Source organism: Colletotrichum karsti (genome assembly GCF_011947395.1).
Source record: "Colletotrichum karsti strain CkLH20 chromosome Unknown Scaffold63, whole genome shotgun sequence".
Classification (NCBI taxonomy): Eukaryota; Fungi; Ascomycota; class Sordariomycetes; order Glomerellales; family Glomerellaceae; genus Colletotrichum; species Colletotrichum karsti.
Window position 1 is genome coordinate 68,477 of NW_024065963.1, and position 18,436 is coordinate 86,912.

Here is an 18,436-nt window from a genome sequence, read left to right on the forward strand (position 1 = left end):
ATAACGACGGTACGTGCTCATCAGCCATTGCTTCAATATGTTACTGACCCAATACGACAGACGCATCACCAGATACCCATTAGAAACAACATCAAAGCAAAGCTGCCAAAATTCGATGGCAGATGGAAGAGAGCTGGAGATACGGAAGGGACTTCCGCTGTGTAAACTCGGTTGCGGCACGTGAGACGCTGTTATTGCAATGAAGACAATAAAGTCTCTCTTCAAGCTTTCCAAATTGTCCCAGTGTTCTGTATTTGCATCTCTGTGACATCCCTCAGTACGGATGACTGGGCCTTCTATTGGTTACGTCTTGTCAATAGGCCTACGTATTTGATAGCAAGACGGGAGTTGTGCAGGATGAGCTATGCATGATTAGGAAATTACTACTATGAAACTATATGTGTGTCAATTCCGCAGAGTAAACAAGTGCGCAGCAATAGACTTGATCGCCGATCCCTAGTTAGACCAAAGTCGCGTTCAACTGTTGCAAATCCTCAGTCCTGGAGCTGCTTCCGACCCAAAAGTGATACAGACCAGTCTCAACCTCCCATGCGCCGTCGACGAAGTATCCGAGTTCTTCATAAGGCACTGCCAGCCTGACGTCTCTCGATTCGCCGGCTGCAACCTCAATTTTCTCAAAGCGGATAAGCTTCATGACAGGAAACTCGATCTGGGTATACTCGGGGCGATAGTACAGCTGTACAACTTCCTTACCGGATACTTCGCCAGTGTTTGACACCTGCACAGTGACAATAACTTGGCTGTTCTGATCACATGCAGCGGAAGTTCCGATTCGGCCGACAGGGCCGCAAGTCAACGTAGGAGAGGAAATGTTGAAAGATGTGTAGCTTAAGCCGAAGCCAAATCTGAGGGGTGCGTAACGAGTAAGCTGAGGCAAATGCCAGTCGTACTCCGTGGCGGCACCAAAACCGCCCTCATCGTCGGAGGGGAAGTAATCGTAAGCAACTGGAAATGCGCCTTCAGCTTCGGGAAAGGTGATGGTGAGTTTGCCGCTGGGGGTGACATCGCCAAAGAGAATTTCGACTAAAGAATCTCCAGTGAACTCTCCTCCAAGCCAAGTGTGAAAGATTGCGTTGCTTCGTTTAGTTGACTCGTCCAGCAGGAACGTTTGGCCGCCACTGAGCACCAATACCGTCGTGACTCCCGCGTCCAGAACGGCGTCGAGAAGATTTTGCTGGAGACCGGGGAAACCAAGATCGGGGTGGCTGAAGCCTTCGCCATCTGTCCGATGCAAAGATTCGTATGAGTTGTCAAAAGATCCCCATCCGGAGCCGAGTACAATTACGGCTAGCCCAATGTCTTTGGCAGCAGCAACGGCTTCATCAATCCCAGAACTGTCGTTCGTGCTGAGGATGTCAATTCCAGCGACGAACTTGACGTTCTCGGCGCCAAGTTTATGCTCCAGACTGCGACGGAAGGTATCGCCGTAAGACGGATCGGAGGCGTTATTGGCAGCGTACTGTCCAGTGTTTAGGATGTCAGCGTACGGGCCAAGAAGTGCGATGCGTGGACCGTTGTCTCTCTGAAGAGGTAATGTGCCGTCATTCTGAATGAGGACAATAGCCTCGCGCGAGATGTTCCGATTGGTTTCGAGATGTTTCTGGTTTCGTAAAGTTGCGTTCAGGTTTTCGACGGTTGGAAGAGGAAGATCGAATGTGCCTGTGGCAAACTTAATCTCAAGAATGGCGTGCACTGCTTCGTCGATCAGTGCTGCGATCTCTGTGTTATTCACAGACTCGATGAGAGTAGGAAAGACTGATGGTGGGCGAGGGGATAGTTCGTGCTCCAAACCTCCCCGTAGAGCCTTCAAGCCTGCATCTTTGAACGATTTGGCGACCTGGGACTGGGTGTACATGTTCCGGATGGATCCGGCATCAGACATAATCAGCCCTTTGAAACCAAGCAAATCCCTCAGGACATCCTTATTGAGGTACTTGTTTCGGGACATTGGGATCTGATCGACGCTTGCGTAAGAAACCATCAGTGAGAGCGGGTTGGCCTCTTTGATGGCCTTGACGTATGGGGCACCGATGTCGTTGAGAATGTGGTTCAGGCCACCCTGCATGCTGGCAGTGTTGACACCACCACTGCTGGAGCCGTAGACCCAATGCTTGATCGTCGTCGCAACTTTAATGAAACCGTTTTCGTCTTCTTCCTGCATCGTGTTGATGTAATGAGTAGCAAACTCCCCCACAAGGTAAGGGTCTTCGCCAAACCTGAAGCCATGCGTGGTTAGCCGGGTTGATGGACGAAGTATCTCAGATATGCTCCTTACATCTCGCCATTGCGACCGTTCCGAGGATCTTTCGCAAGATCAACCTCCGGAGAAAGAACCCAGTGAGTTCCCATCGCCATATTCTCGTCACGGATAGCAGCAACTGCTTGCTCGTAGAGGGGGATGTTCCATGTCGAGCCCATGGAGATGGCACCGGGAAACAGAGTCGCCCCCGACACCATCAAGCCATTAACAGAGTCCGCGATGGTGATATACGGTATACCGAGGCGAGTATTGTTGATCTGCTCGAGCCGAACATTATTAGCAATCGGCAATAATTCTTGAGCATAATTCGTCGGTGCTCCAAAGCCTGCAATCCATTAGCCTTAAGTTAGTCGCGCGCAAATGAGGCTAACATACCGATTTGCCCGTTTTGCGTCCTCCGTATTTCATCAAAAGAAGTTTGATTGTAGGAAAGTTGGCCATTGACCCTCTCGGCAAGCCGACGGATGCCGCCCAGCTGGCCCACCTTCTCATCCCAGGTAAGGAGACGAAGAAGTTCATCGGCACGCTCCTTCGGGGAATGAGATGCATCCAGTCTGGCTGAGACTTTCGTCTGGGAAGCCACAGATGCGCTGGAGACGAGCTGGCATATGGTAGCCGCGACAAAAGAGAATGCGAGCTTGACCATTTTAGATGAATTTCCCGGCTACTGCGGCATAGGCCTCAACACCAGCACTTGGGTTCGACATCAGCAATGACTTTTATATCTGCTATCTTCAAATTACAGAAGCACGTCATCGCAGCTCGGTCCACTTTGAGCCATGACATGGACACTAAGCAGTCACTTGGAGAAGTTCGGCAAGTAAGGCCGGTCTGCGGCCCCACTTGGTCGACCGGGCCTCCGGATTTCAGCGTCGGATGTCGGTCGGCAGTCCCGAAACAGCATGAACTACAGCGGGTTGGAGTCAAGCAGCCCCGCTTCCTTCAACGACTCTAAAATGGCGCCATCGCATTCACCAGGCGGTATAGCTTCAAGTTTTATGCCGTTCGAGGACACCGACTTCGGTTGAAGCTTTCCTTTTCTATCCAATCATTTCTCTTGCCGAGGCAGGTTGGAGATGGAGGTTATCATTCCCGAGTTCTTCATTCGCAATAATATCGTTGAAAATCGGCAGTAATGAGCTCGCAAGCCTTCATGGTGCTCCCACGCGCCGTCGGGCAAACAAACCGCATACTTCGCGCGCTTGACTTTGCAGTATTGACATCGGCTGCCCCTTGAAAACAAGCGTGACACGGAGGTTATCAACTTGGGAAGCCACAGCATACTGAGACCTGCTCAGGCTAGCTTCAAAGAAGATCATGTGTGCCAACAACCCAGAAACAAGCATGTCTACGAATCCAACAACAAGACGCCATGACCAAATGCAGAAAACGGGATTGATCAGAGATATCGAAGCCGGGGATTTAAACTTGGTGAGTTCCATATGAATCGCGTTGTTTCGAAGATACTTTCTCTCAGTCCTCTCAGTGCAGTTTGATCAAAACGCATGACTCCCACATCATCGTCATTGATTCTCTATTGATCCGGCGGACGATTGCTAACGACGGCAACCAAGAAATACCTTTACCACTTGGGCTTCTTCTCTTGTACGATTCACTTAAAACAGAGAATCTACGCTGGAGTCTATTATCGTGTATTCGTTCGATTCGTACGTGTAGGATTCTCGTCAGTTGTTCTGCGAGATTAACAGATGGTTGGTCGACGACATAGATACTGTCTTGGAGAAAGAGTCAGCACAGTTGAATTCATGACTTCTATGCAAGACCCATCTGAGTAGAAAGAACCTTGGTGCATTGCACGGACGATCCTTTGATGCGGTGAAAGTCCCCGGAAAACCAATGATCAGGGCGAGCAATCTTTTGATATCAGACAACAGTTGCGAACTTGGTTCCGGAAGTTTGAAAGCCAGAGCTTGCTGAATAGACAGAGCCATTGACGGCGGTGCTAGATATCCCGAGGTTGAGAAACTATCATCGATACCCACTTGGAACGGAAGAATTATTGCTTTGCGGAATAGATGACGCCCAGAGCCCCTTGACATTCTGATTTCAGCAACTGACTCGAAGTCTCAGACTGCATTTGGCCAAGCCTTTTGTCCTTGGGCTGCATGTGCGGATAGTTCGGTCGTATAATGTTCTCGGAGGCGCGGATCAGACCCCCGAATTAACATGAAGTCGAAATTATCGACAGTGGTGGCTCTCCATGGCGATCGCTAGTTCGAGATCGGTAGACACTGGATGGATACTCGAATCGCGTCCGAAAAAGGGGCTACGTTGTATACGGGTTGCTGCCGACGGGTATCGCGTGGCACGAGGCGGGATCCGAAGATGCTGGCGGTTCCCCTCCTGTACCTTGGGTTTGACTCGGCGGCTTTTCCGTATGGACGCTCGGCGAGAACAGCATTTGCCCCATTCGTGCGAAAATCCGGGGATGACGATCACCGCCCGACTTGGGCAATGATGGAGGTGCCAAAATCAAAATGCACACTAGACTTAGCCGCATCGTTGAACGTCTCGGGGTCTTTGCCTGCATTCCCGCTTCGGCTCGGCATTGAGATGTCATGGTCCGCGTCAGACCTGCGGCAAGAAAGTTATGGGATGGGTTGCGTGGTCTCCAGAAGCGAAGGCTGCCGCCCTTCGAGTTGTCGTACAGGCAAGTCCGTATGTATGACGTTCGAAGTCTCTCACGCAACACTGAAAAGTTCTCCCATTCGCGGGATCCCTCCAGTCTTCTCCCTCCTTAACTCGCAATCCGATTTCCGTCTTTTGTGGAGTTTCAATATTTCAGTGAATTCGAATACGAACTCTCCTCAGTACTTGGTTTCAGGTACAATTTCCTGCGTTGTAGCCGTGAAGACACGCCAAGACGAGATCGATATAAACGTCTTGGCGTAGTTGTTTGGTTGGACCGACGGGAGGCCGTGGTAAGGATGACCAGGCGGGCGAAGCCTGTCCGTACGTGTGGAAAGTCTGCGCTGATGAGAGGTGAGAAACGGAGTCGAAAGGGCGGATGAGCCGCGAGACTCAAAAGTGATTGGCAAGAGAGATTTGCCAATGCAGGATGCCAACATTCACAGTCTTGGCGAGCACACAGTCTTGGCGAGCACACAGTCTTGGCGAGCACACAGTCTTGGCGAGCACACAGTCTTGGCGAGCACACAGTCTTGGCGAGCAATCCCCCTTTTTCATAGTGCAACACGCCAAGACCGCCCCTCTCACTCACTCACTCTGTCTCTCACCTTGCCAGTCGCATTTCCATCCGCAGTTTCGTGAGTCTTCAACTTAATAACGCACGCATTTAATGCTTCAAGGAAGGGAGCTGTAGAGATCTCGGTTCGCTTGCCGTAAGCTGCTGGACTCTCTTTAAGGTAAGAATAGCTGGCAGCTGTCTAATATCTGGAAGCGATGGGGAACAAGGATGATCCTCCGCAGAGACAGCACGCCAACACCCTTGTCTTCAACGCCCATCCGATCAGCGACGCATCTGCTAAGATAGGCGACGGTTCCCGCTGTAACTGCACGGCGACACTCTTAATCGAGTTCTTCCTCCAACGGCCGTCCTCGATCATTTGGGCCGCTTCTTGGCGTTCATCTATCTCTGGAGTGCCGCGCGCGCTACCAAACTCCCAAACACTCGAAACATGCGAGCTGGCAATTCTAGCGCAGGGTCGCATCATCACGCGCTGGGCAGTGGTAATGTCGAGTTGGGGGCTGACTGGTTCGTTCTTCTGCCCTTGTGTGGGCATGGGCTGGGCATCCGAATGAGCCTATTCCCAACCCCTGCAACTTCGTCCCAACATCGAATTCGTGACTTGCTAGACCTTTGACCATCTGGACGCTGCATGGCAAGCTTACTCCTGCAGGCCCCCCTTCATATTCTATTTGTTTCTTACACATTTTGGGCAGTGAGGCCATGCCCAGCCCACCGGTTCTGGCATCCCAGGCCTTCCGGCTAACCAGAATGAATCGAAAAGTGATCCTCCCTTACTCGCGGCGGTCATTTCAATGTGACGGTCTTGTTTGAGGCCAATCACCTTCCACCGCACCCAGCTCTCCGTCCACGGATATTTCGCCCTGCAATGACCAGCATCCTGGGTTGTTGTTGAGGTTATCCTGGCCCTCGCAGATGAGGAAATAAGCAAGGGCTCCGATGGGTCTGTACGGGAACATCTTGGATCGGAACGGCGGTATTGTTGGTGTTGTCGGTGACCTCGTGTGGCGCTTTTCAAGCATCATCAATGACCCCACCGAGCTTAAAGCCAAGATTGCTGTTCTTCAATATTGTATATAAGAAGATCAGTTATCGCCTGATCAGACCAACAGTTCCTTTCGATCCTCATTCGCACCCATTCACACTCTTTCGTTCTTTCTTCAGTTCATCCCATTCTTCAGATCAACCTCCAGTGCTAGTCACTCAGTTCAGACTCTCTATCCAATCTCTTTCTTGTAACGACATTATCCAAACAACCCCTTACAACTATTCAAGATGAAGTTCTCCGCTGTCACTCTCATGGCCGCCCTGGCTGCGGCTTCGCCCACCAACATCATCAGCGCTCGCAACGAGCTCGCCCGTCGCCAGGCGGCCGAGGCTTGCAACATCGGTTACTGCACGGAGAACGGCGGTACCACAGGAGGTGCTGGTGGTGACACGGTCACTGTCAAGAGCGCTGAGGAGCTCGTTGCCGCCGCCAAGCAGGAGGGTCCCTTGACCATCATCGTTTCTGGTGCCATCACTGGCAGTGCCAAGGTCCGCGTTTCCGCTGACAAGACCATCATCGGAGAGAAGGGCAGCTGTAAGTATCGAATGACCTTTGCTTGCTTTGGTTCAAGACTGACATACTACTGATAGCTCTCACCGGTGTTGGTTTGTACATTCGCCAGGTCAAGAACGTCATCGTTCGCAACATGAAGATTGGTGGCGTCAAGGCCACCAACGGCGATGCTATCGGTATCGACGAGTCTCTCAACGTCTGGGTTGACCACTGCGACCTCAGCGGTGACTTGTCCGGAGGCAAGGACGACCTGGACGGTCTCCTTGACGTCTCTCACGGTGCCGACTGGATCACCGTGTCCAACGTCTACTTCCACGACCACGTAAGCCTGCCCATTACACTATACAACACTGCCTAATCGATCGCATGCTGACCCGTGATTGCAGTGGAAGGGATCTCTCGTCGGACACTCCGACTCTAACGGCAGCGAGGACAAGGGCAAGCTCCACGTCACCTGTAAGTCATCTACAAACCTCGACACTTGAAGGATGCGCATGCTGACAACACCCTTAGACGCCAATAACCACTGGTTCAACGTCAACAGCCGCGCCCCTCTCGTTCGCTTCGGTACCGTCCACATCGTCAACAACTACTACGACAAGCTTCTCCTGACCGGTGTCAACTCTCGCATGGGTGCCCAGGTCCTTGTCCAGAGCTCCGCCTTCAACCAATGCCCCGCCAAGGCCATCTTCTTCGCCGACTCCAAGGAGACTGGTTACGCTGTCGTTGAGGACGTCGACCTCGGTGGCTCTGAGAACTCTCTTCCCAAGGGCACTCTCACTTCCGCCTCCCTTCCCTACAAGATTGCCGCCCTCGGCTCCGCCAAGGTTGCCGGTACCGTCCCTGGCGCTGCTGGCCAGAAGTTGTAAGCGGCTTTTGGATTTGAATTGGACTGAGCTGCTTGGGATGAACACCTTTCTTTGTAAATACTTGACTCAGCATATATGAGTGACGGCGATGGCTTGTTGATATACGCCCCTGATGTGTACATACGGGGTTAAGATGTTTTGCCAGAGCTGGATTTTTGGAGGCATTGTATATAAATCTGCCGTCTACCACGTAGACTGAACAAGATTTCTCCCTAAACATTTGGACGTCGGCGGTATTCGGTATGTGTGAATATGGCTGTGGAAACTTATTGTGAAGATTCTCTTTTGAGTATATTAAGAACCTGGTTAAACGCGCTCGTCGTCCAACATTAGCCACTTCTGTTTCGGCCTAGGTTTCTACTCTATTCATGAAATCTACCCAAATGGCCTAGTCCTTCTTCTTGATGCGAGGAAAGCTGAGCCAAACCAAAGCAACTACGGCAATGAGTGCTAGAATAATTGGTTGGAGAACGCCAACTCCTTTATGAGTTGCGATAGCACCGATGATAAATGGGAAGACAGTTCCTCCAGTGCCTCCAATGGCCATCGCAAAGCCGATAGCGCTCACGTGGATGTGTTTCGGAAGCAGCTTAGCTGTCATCATGACAGCACCGGGGAACATCGGACCAAGGAAGAATCCTAGAAAGGCGACCGCCACAGCTGAGACGATGAACTGTGGGACGAGCCAAAAAAGCAACTGGAGGGCGATGCAGCAGGCGAGGTAGATAGTGATGCAAAGTCTCTCGCCGAAGCGCTCAGTCACAAACCCCAGGCCTGCTCGGCCAGCTGCCTGGCCTGCCCAGAAACCCGTTGCGGAAATACCGGAAGCATATGCAGATGCTTTGCGGACACGCAGCATGAAAGTTACGATCCAGCCACCGAGGCCGACTAGAAGACGTTAGTCCTGACCATGGGAGAAGTGTTACTATGAGTGTTGCCGCATACCTTCGACGCCCATGTAAGCGAAGAAAAAGAGGGAGCAAAGCCAGGTCACTTTGGACTTGAGTGCAGTCCGGGTGCCAGCACCACCTCCTTGGTCTTCGTGTGCATGCTCTGCGCGGTAGACGGCGCCTGTCTTCTGCCAGAAAGTGATGGTAAGACCGACGAGCTCCACCACGGACATGCCCACCTGGAGTTGGTTAGCAGTCATGCTCGGTCGTGCAGTGTGATCTTTGCAATTACCATGAAGTAATAATAGTTGTACCAAGGCAGCTCAGCCGTGACCACCATGGAAGTAGCAATAAGAGGCGCGATGAGAGCACCGACAGAGTAGAACGAATGCAGAAACCCCTGGATAGTATTGCCCTTCGCCATGGTGGAAATCCATGCGCAGAAACACGCATCGGTGAGGCCATTTCCGAAACCGCTGATCATGTTGGCAATGACTAGTACAGGGTAAGGTGGGTGGAGGGCTAAAACGATGTATGTTATGATGTGGCAGATAGGTGCCATGATGGCGACGCCACGCTGGCCGAACTTTTGGTGGATGCGGGCATTGGTGAATGCTGCAACAGAGTACCCGGCGAAAGGGGTTAAGAAGATCAGAGAGACGATCGTGTAGCTGAGGCCGTAGTAGGTTTCAAGCTGTTTACTAGTGAGCTGATGTTATACCGTTGGGCATGGATAGCGATGACATACGTATGGAATCAAAGCCTATCAAGTTGACATTAGTGAATGCACAGAAGTTCCTGATACGATGAGCTTACACCAACTGCCGCATCATTCATGCCAGCGATGATGAAAGAGACGAATGCGAAACCCAGCCTTCCCATGTTGCCCTTCGGTGAGTTCCATCTTTCAACCTCACCGTGGGCATTCTCGGGGGGTTCGGTGCCGCCGCCTTTCGAATCGGTGGATTGGTGCTCCTCGGGCCCGTCCTTTTTCGGGGAAATATCGCCGAGTGGACGGCCGTGGCTGGAGCTCAGACGGGCAAGCTCAACCGCCTCAGGGCCGAAGGGTGTATGATGCGCCTCCTGCCGCGTCTCTGTGGCAGTTTGCGACATTTTGGCAGTCGGACCTGGTGATTGAATCTTTCGGTAAGAACAATTTCGACAGCTCGACCAGAATCTGGGGAAGACGAACGGCTGAAGGGGACGGGGCGGGAAGCATAGAAATATGGGCGGTCTGACTCGTTCCGCCTCCCGTCACGAGCGGGGCGGGGAAACCGGCGTCCTTGCCCCGATAATTACCCGGTCGATCGGACACTCGACCGGAGGCGCTAGCGGAATGTCGCGCGGAGTTTCCGATTACTAATGTGATTTCCGGGCGGCTTTGAAGCTGTTTGATTCGATGTTTTGTTTGACTCGGCTCTGCAAGCGGATTGACTCCAGGGAGCCGAGTCACCGGGTATGCGGTTTGAGCCTCCCGAAGGCGAATCCGAGATGGCAGATCTCACTGTTCACGTGGCTAGGTAGCTAATCCTCTACCTATCTCCTGAAACAGAGCTTGATTGAACGGCATGTGGCAACGCAAGCCGAACAACGATGGTTCGCAGGGTGCGAGTCTCGCCAACTCCATACAGTTGCCGAGCCAGTCAGTAACATAAAAGTGGGAGGGCGCATAATGATTCTCCGGCACAACATATGAGTCGGAAAGTCTGCCTTGCGCTTGATCCGTCTAGTCTCGATATTTAAGCTCCTGTCTGAGAGGCTAATATAACCTAGACTTAGTAGCTCATATCGATTTCGCGAGTTGGTGGCCAATGCTGTCAGAATAACCATCAGGATGCCTCTTGTGTCGTCAAATTATTTTTCTGAAAGCAAGACTGGGCGCAATAAGTGGTCAACCTCCATGAGTTTAGCAATAGCAAAGAATCTGCCATGCTCTCATTTTTCGCCGATCTGATAAGTAATATTCCAATAAGACAATCTCACTCGATGTAATTCAAGATACTGCGTAAGTACTGGTAGGAATCGCAATCTCAATACGATTGAGTGAGTTTTGTTGTGGACAGCAGATGAAAAAGACGTCAACAATTGGGTGATCATTAATTATGCGTAAGCACCTGCGTGAACAGCATGAACGCATCACAATCATCCAATTTAGCTTCTACGTCTTCGCGGCCTCCAAAATGGATTAGAGCCGAACTAACGCACTGGTAGCTCTATCAAGTGCGTGACGCTCACGATAAGCAATGCGGCAGATTGCGCAATGAGAAGGAATGTGGGAGCCATTTTGCTCTGTAAGCCTCTGTCATCATGCCCACATGAAAAGTCCAGGTTCTTTCATTCGCCAGCAACCCAAATGGGAGCTTTCCCCTTGTTCATAGTCTAGTATCTCCACAAATTTCTTTCCCAATGCGAATCAGACGATGTTGCCAGGATGCGTGGAGAGCCTCCTGAGTTGAGACGAAACTGAAGCCCAACTCCGCCCGGAAATAACACCAACAAACCACAAAAAAGCATCAATTTGAATCTGGGTGTTATTTGGGTAATTGCATTGTGTACATATCACAGGGTTGGGGATGTAGATAGAAAAATGAAAATGAAGAATCAATTTGATGGGTTCGTCATCCCATTTCAATTTTCACGTGGTAATTCATGAACGTATCATTCATTACCCTTGAAGAATCACTACAAGCGGCCCACTTCGAAACCCGGCGTCCGGTAGAAAACGTGCCATCCTTAACGCCAGCCGACGCTCCTTTTCTTCGATCCTCCCCTCCACTCCCCGCTCGCGTTAGAGAATTTCCGAAAACCTCCTGGGCGCGCTGTCTGCCATCGACAAGAAGATCACAACAGCAATCAGCAACGTCGCCCAAGTATAGTGAATATGGCTGCGAATCAGGAAAGAGCAACGAGGGCAGGTCAACCGCCCGAGTTCATCGAGGCAGGTAGTGCGGATGGGTCTGACGATGATTTTGGGCCCCAGGAATGGGACGGGCGCTCCTCGGCCTCAACTTCGCTGGCTTCGTCGGTCCACAGGCACGCGTATGCCAATGGCAGACGGTACGAGATCTGGCTAGCCCTTAATAACAACTACCTCGCTCACACCAGTCTTCACCAGCTACCATTCCTATAGGGATGGAAGATACCCTATTCCAAATGATGAAACCGAACAGAATCGCGAGGATATGAAGCATGCCATGGTCCTAGAGCTGTCCGATGGAAAACTTTTCCATGCACCCATCGGCAACAATCCTCAGAAAATCATTGATCTTGGAACCGGAACAGGTAAATGTTACTCGCTTGCTGCCCGCTAAGATCATGAATCTAACAAAACCAGGAATCTGGGCTTTGGAAGGTATATCAAACTCATAGAAAGACAACATTCTCGTTCTGACGCGATTGTAACAACGCACAGTTGGCGACAAGTACCCTGGCGCCGAAGTAATTGGAGCAGACTTGTCCCCAATCCAGCCTGGTTGGTAAGCAGTGGTCGACCGTCGACAAAACCTCACAGCGTCATGCAACTGGTCACTGACGTTGAGAAGGGTGCCACCCAACGTCCGCTTCATTGTCGACGACGTAGAAGACGAGTGGCTGGTGAGAACTGAATTTCTGCTTCCACCATTAAATTTATGCTAATATCACTAAAACTAACATAGTTTCCCAACGACTTTGACTTCATCCACATGCGAAACCTCGCCACGTGGGTTCATGATCTCCCTAAACTGCTGGAACGCTGTTTTGAGTAAGGCTAACATATTTCCCCGGAAATGTCTTTTGTTTTCCCATCTTCAAAGCCGTACATGGGTTTGACAGACAATAATTCCATTTCCTAAATGCTACACGGAACTAACACTATGGCTGTAGGAACCTGAAACCCGGAGCCTGGGTTGAGACTCAAGACTTCAACTCCAATGTGGGGTGTGATGATGGCACAATGCCTGATGATTGGCCTCTCATACAGTTTTGGGCGCAGCTTCACGAGGCTATGCTGATGCTCAACGTAGATATCCGAATCGCTCCGCGGATTGGAGATCTGATGGAGAAGGCAGGCTTTGTCAACGTCAAGAGAACAGCTTACAAGGTACCTGTTGGGGCCTGGCCAAAGAACCGCACTCTCAATCTTGTAGGCGACTACATGCGTACCATCATGGAGGACCTCCTGGGCGCGGCTGCTAGCAAACCGCTGTTGAAGTTGGGATTGGGTGCGACTGAGATTGAAATCTTCCTGGCGTCTGTTAGATCAGCGCTCAGGGATCGTAATGTGCACGCTTACGGCACATATTTCTCCTGGGCTGGACAGAAGCCATACTAAAGTGGCAAAAGCTAGCAAGACTTGTTGCGAAGAATATATGGTTGCTTGGCAATTTCGAGAGACGAACGGGATCAGATGAACTTGCAACATGTATCTAATCCATGCGAACGTGCAGTCACCACTCAATGTGGTTATAAGATGTCTATGTGACCACACTGCTAGCTTGGGAGAGGTAAAAGCTATTTTGAAATGGGGTTTACATGACACCCCCACAGGCTTGGAAGTTGGGATTAGTTGAGGATTCAAAAAGGGCTCAATTGACTGCGCTGACAGTAAAGCAGCGGATCGACGGAGATATTTAGCTTAAGGGCTCATGGAACTTCTGGAAGTCCTTTAATGGGAGCTGTTTATGATCCCTAGCAAGTGGAGTTACCTCGATGAATTCCTTCAGTCCCAAATCCATCGTTCTACTGCCCGAGTCAGATATTTAGGAAGAGACCTGTCTCGGAAGAGAGAACAATCTGGAATGACGAGGAAGACTTCTGTCCCAGCCGCAGCAGCGTTTTCTTGGCTAATCGATCTATCATGCTCACTTTCATTCTACGTAGTATGAATCGCACATAGCCTGCTAATGATCTGGCTCCTCCCTTCTCATCACATTCTGTTCTCGCGTTTTTTCTGTCAAAACCTTTCTTCGTACGAGGCCTATCAACCAGAAGCGATCATCAAGATATTCTGGAGCAAAAGGATCGGACCAACGTAAGTAAAGTGAAGAGAAATAATTCTCCCTTCTGGCGCATCAGCCACCAAATATGTTGATCAGACTCTGGCCAAGACCCGAGAATGACGGTCTCAGTCACAGCAAGCACTGCTGTTTCCTCTCATTTGTCTATATTAGTTCTACCCGTGAGGCTTGGGTCAAACCTAGGGGTAAATGAAAGTCGGTGCTTTGTGTCGCGTTGCAATCTTCCATAAGTGTTCCGAGTTTGGCCTGAGAGGCGGGTAAGCAGGCGGTCAATGGTCAATCATTTGGCATGGGGAGGCGAGTGGCACAGAAGGATGCAGTTTACCGATTGTGCTTCCCCATTGTCTCAAGACTTGACCCTTTCCACATCCCGGTCGCGCGTTTACCCTGGTTTGCCAAGATACGCATGTGTTTGTTTGTGCAACAAGCTGAAATGCTGTGTGACATGAAGAGAGCGAGTGGATGATCAATTGTCTGGGAATGATGGCTTGTTTACCTGGGCCAAGACGATAATGGATCGTTTGTCAAGATGCCCAGACAATTAGAAGAAATCTGCGATTGGCGTGTCGTATCGAGTATGTTGGGGCTTTACTGCCTACGGCAGGGCCTGGTATCTCGGTACTGAGGAGTAAGACAGCTCATGAGGCGTGAGACACACCTTGCGGACTGGGCGCTGCAATATGAACGCGAGATGCCCGTGTCTGTGGGCCAGCAAATCCTGCAGGCGGTCGTTACTCAACTTTGAATGCCAACTGCACTTGACCGCCGTCCTCTAGCTGATTGAAAAGGGGTTCCTGCTCCGAGGTGCCATTCTGTCGATCTCGCGGGGCACAGTGTTACAATTCTCGGGCATTAAGTCCCATTCATTATCAAGATTTTCGGACTCAAAAATTAGTCGCATCCTTATTGTTTCTATTTCTTTTGTTTATCTCGGCGCGGGCTGCTGTTGCTGGCCTACCTGTCATCGTCGACCACATTTGATCAGTCCAGACCTCTGTCTGTCGGTTCTTCGTGCAGGCGTCAACATGCCCGATCCTCATGGTGTCACTCAAGATAGGGATTTTGTTCTCTCTTCCGACCACGATGGCAAAATGAGCGACGCTGGTATCAGCAATCCCACACCAGATGCGTCTTTGAAAGAGAAAACTAGCTCTTGCAACATCGAATCAATTGAACCAATTGATCATGAGAACGATGGAAGGCTTCGATCGTCACTCGTCCGCAAGTTCGATCTTCGTCTGGTCCCAGCAATGTTTTTGGCCTACCTTCTATTCTTCCTGGACAAAAGCAATATCGCCCTTGCTCGCATCAACGGCCTTGAGCGAGACCTCCGCCTTGTCGGCAACCAGTTCAACACGTCATTAGCCGTATTTTCCATCTTGCACATTCTCTTCAACATCCCAGGCAATCTTGCCGTCCGACGTGTCGGTGGAGCAATATGGCTGCCCTCCTTGGTTATCGCATGGGGTATTGTCACCATTTCCAGCGGCTTCATCACAAACTTCACCGGCCTATGCCTCACTCGCGTTTTTTTGGGACTCACAGAAAGCTCCTTCCTTGGCGGTGTGCTCATCTATCTCGGATTCTTCTACACCGCTGACGAGCTTGTCCTTCGTGTTGGACTATTCTACTCAAGCACGGCCCTGGCTGGCTTTCTTGGTGGCCTTATGGCAGGCGGTCTCGGGCAGATCAGAGTCCAAGGGTTCAATGGCTGGCCTTGGATCTTCTTCATCGAGGGGGCTTTGACCGTGATTCTTGGGATTGGGCTCTTGTTTTTCCTTCCACACACCCCGGCAGACGCGAAGTTCTTGACCCCGGCAGAAAGGTCACTTGCTGTGCGTCGAATGCAGAATCAGGATCGCTGGCACTTCCTAGGTTCTCAAGAAACGGGCAACCACAAGTCTCTAAAACAGGACCCCTCTACGGAGTTGGCAGCCGCCAAGGACCCTCTGAACTGGGCCACAGTCAAGAGCGCCATATTCAATGTTGTCACACTGACCATTGCGGTGGCATCCTTCTTCTCCATCGAGGCCATCATGAGCTTCTCCATGTTTCTTCCGACCATCATCTCCGTCATGGGTTTTGAAAAGCTCCAGGCGTCCTTGATGACGGCGCCTCCCAACCTTCTCGCTCTGATCTTCACTGTTGCGATCTGCTTCTGGAGTCAACGGTCGGGGAAAGCAGCACTACCTCTCAACATTTGCAGCATCATTGGAGCTCTTGGGTATCTCTTCCTGATCATCGGGTCGCAGATTGGCCCTGCGCCCCTGTTTCTCAATGTCAAGCTCCAGTATGCTGGTTGCTTCCTTGTCGCCATGGCCGTCAACGCCACCCCGCCTTTGGCCCTCACTTGGCTCAGCATCAACGCGTCGCCACACTATGTTCGTGCCATCGCCCTCGGCTTTGTGCTGTCCATCGGAAATGCAGCGGCCTTCCTCGCATCGTTCACGTATATTAAGACGGAAGCGCCTCAGTAAGTACTTTTCTCATCAATACTAGTCATCAGGCTAACCTTCATGATAAGATACTTGAAAGGACACTGCATCAACTTTGGATGCTTATTTGGTCTTCTTCTCATCGGCATTGCCCTCCCACTGTACATGAGAATAGAGAATAGAAAGCGTGATAGGGGTCAACGAGACTACCGCCTGGACGAGAGTCGCCGCAATGGGTTATCAAAGGAAGAACATGAGTTCAGACTTGGGTGGATGCATCCTGGATTTCGTTTCAAAATATAACCTGGGTTCCATAAACCTGTAGTAGGACCAGCAAACGTTAAGAGTTTTATAGAAAAAGAAATCACAAGGTCATTACTCAATCCTGGGAGAAAGTACAACATGTGTGTCTTGAAGCTGGCAACCTGTAAGAGGACCTCACCCAGGTTGGCTTTCTCACTCGCAGGTCAGGTCAGTTGTTCCGCTCAGACATAATTCAGAGGTCCGTCTCTATCTCACTCATTCTGTACCGATGAACTGATTAGAAAGTAGGCTCATTGCTATCGAGAAAACAAAATCAACCATGCACTGTTATACATTCTTGCCTAACGTTCAGCTCATCGCATCTCACTCATTGCCTCACTTGCTCATCTTGTTCAAGCTGAAGGTACGTGCGCTGCCCCCGCGCGTAAACGTCGAATCCCCTTCGGTTATCTCCGCGCTTCTGCAGCCGATGGCAGCAACGCTAAAACACACCTTGACAGTCAGGGGCAAACACAATTTCGATTCAGCGGTGGATCCCCCGTCAATCCAACCACTGTTCACTGCTTCTCTCAACTTCAGACGACACCATCGCCGGCACGTAGCCGAGACAATCTGTGCGGGCCGTGCTGTGTGTCGTGAGCTGGATCTCACCAGAGCTTGCATAGGGAAAAGATGACGGCTCACGGTCTTCTCTTCTTCATTCCGGGCAATCCAGGCCTGGTCGACTACTACACCGACTTCTTCGACTCGCTGAAGACTCGCATCGGGTGGGCAGAAGGCCACATCCACGTCCACGGCCGTGATCTCTTTGGGTTTCGTGATGAGAGCCACGAGCCTTTCAGCAACGATAACCCCCCATACGATGTGGAGCATCAAATTGAGGCCATCTTCAAGCACCTGGCGTCTCTGAGACGGACAGACTCAGCTCGGAATACGCCGGGGAAAACGGGCGAGCCGTATGACTTCATCATCCTGGCAGGGCACTCGGTGGGAAGCTACATTGCGCTTGAGATCTTTCACAGACACCTGAAGGACCCCTCACGCGCACCGCATCTAAAGCTTCATGCGGGTATGCTGCTGTTCCCGACCGTCACGCACATGGCGCAGTCTCCGAGCGGCAAAAGGCTAGAGCTTATCCGTACGACGTCGATGCTCAATAACACCGCCCACATCGTCGCGCAAAGGTTTCTGGATCTGTGGCCTGCATGGGCTTTGCGATGGTTCGTGAGTAACGTGCTTGGAATGGGCCCGAAGGCGGCGGAGGTCACTACGGGATTCTTGAAGAGCCGCGACAGCGTATGGCAAGCCATTCACATGGGCAAGGATGAGATGAAAGTCATCACAGAAGACAAGTGGGATCAAGAGTTGTGGGGAATTGAGGAAGAAGAAGGAGACGCCAGCAGCGGCATCAGCAGCGGTAAAAGAACCACCCCCAAGTTCTATATGCTATTCGGGAAGAAGGACCATTGGGTAGCGGATCATTTTCGGGATCATTTCCTTCGAGCTCGCGAGAAGCATATTGAGAACGGACGAGCGCGCGTGGAGATTGATGAGAAGGGAATTCCTCACGCGTTCTGTACTACTGAGAAGAACAGCGATGTGGTGGCTGAGAAGGTGGCAGAGTGGCTCAGAGAAGTGTGGGATGGTTTGGCACAGAGCAGCTCATGAAGGCGGGTTTCATCAACGATCATTTGAAAGTGTGTATTACTAGACAATAGACAATAGTTGTATCTCACTCAAACTCTCCACGCCCGTCCTGCTGCTGGAGGCTCTTGGCATACCCTCTTTTCTCCATAACTCCCCCGTGCCAAATGCTACTGTTGGATCGAATTTTATCCACCTCTCTACATTTGTTCTTGCTGTCGTGGTCCCTGAGGACTTTTGCCGTCTGGCTGACGCGTGGTATTTAT

General features: G+C 51.0%; 5 protein-coding genes across 5 annotated transcripts; 3 read left to right on the forward strand and 2 right to left on the reverse strand.

The window, feature by feature from the left end:
- Nucleotides 1–460: 460 nt before the first annotated feature.
- On the reverse strand, nt 461–2,927 carry CkaCkLH20_12648 (periplasmic beta-glucosidase; the record flags this gene model as incomplete). Its single annotated transcript, XM_038895361.1, has 3 exons — nt 461–2,237; nt 2,297–2,606; nt 2,657–2,927. The coding sequence occupies 3 exons, from the start codon at nt 2,925–2,927 to the stop codon at nt 461–463; spliced, it is 2,358 nt and encodes a 785-aa protein (XP_038739310.1).
- Nucleotides 2,928–6,785: 3,858 nt separating this feature from the next.
- CkaCkLH20_12649 (uncharacterized protein) lies at nt 6,786–7,940 on the forward strand (the record flags this gene model as incomplete). The annotated part of the gene is made up of 4 exons (XM_038895362.1): nt 6,786–7,092; nt 7,149–7,393; nt 7,458–7,527; nt 7,585–7,940. 4 exons carry the CDS (start codon nt 6,786–6,788, stop codon nt 7,938–7,940), a joined length of 978 nt encoding a protein of 325 aa, XP_038739311.1.
- Nucleotides 7,941–8,328: 388 nt separating this feature from the next.
- On the reverse strand, nt 8,329–9,943 carry CkaCkLH20_12650 (major facilitator superfamily transporter; the record flags this gene model as incomplete). The annotated part of the gene is made up of 5 exons (XM_038895363.1): nt 8,329–8,828; nt 8,886–9,069; nt 9,123–9,524; nt 9,579–9,593; nt 9,647–9,943. The coding sequence occupies 5 exons, from the start codon at nt 9,941–9,943 to the stop codon at nt 8,329–8,331; spliced, it is 1,398 nt and encodes a 465-aa protein (XP_038739312.1).
- Nucleotides 9,944–12,012: 2,069 nt separating this feature from the next.
- On the forward strand, nt 12,013–13,142 carry CkaCkLH20_12651 (uncharacterized protein; the record flags this gene model as incomplete). The annotated part of the gene is made up of 6 exons (XM_038895364.1): nt 12,013–12,112; nt 12,165–12,182; nt 12,243–12,306; nt 12,373–12,424; nt 12,487–12,572; nt 12,695–13,142. 6 exons carry the CDS (start codon nt 12,013–12,015, stop codon nt 13,140–13,142), a joined length of 768 nt encoding a protein of 255 aa, XP_038739313.1.
- A 1,776-nt stretch (nt 13,143–14,918) lies between these two features.
- Nucleotides 14,919–18,194, forward strand: CkaCkLH20_12652 (major facilitator superfamily transporter; the record flags this gene model as incomplete). Its single annotated transcript, XM_038895365.1, has 3 exons — nt 14,919–16,300; nt 16,352–16,423; nt 17,192–18,194. 3 exons carry the CDS (start codon nt 14,919–14,921, stop codon nt 18,192–18,194), a joined length of 2,457 nt encoding a protein of 818 aa, XP_038739314.1.
- Between the last annotated feature and the right edge of the window lie 242 nt (nt 18,195–18,436).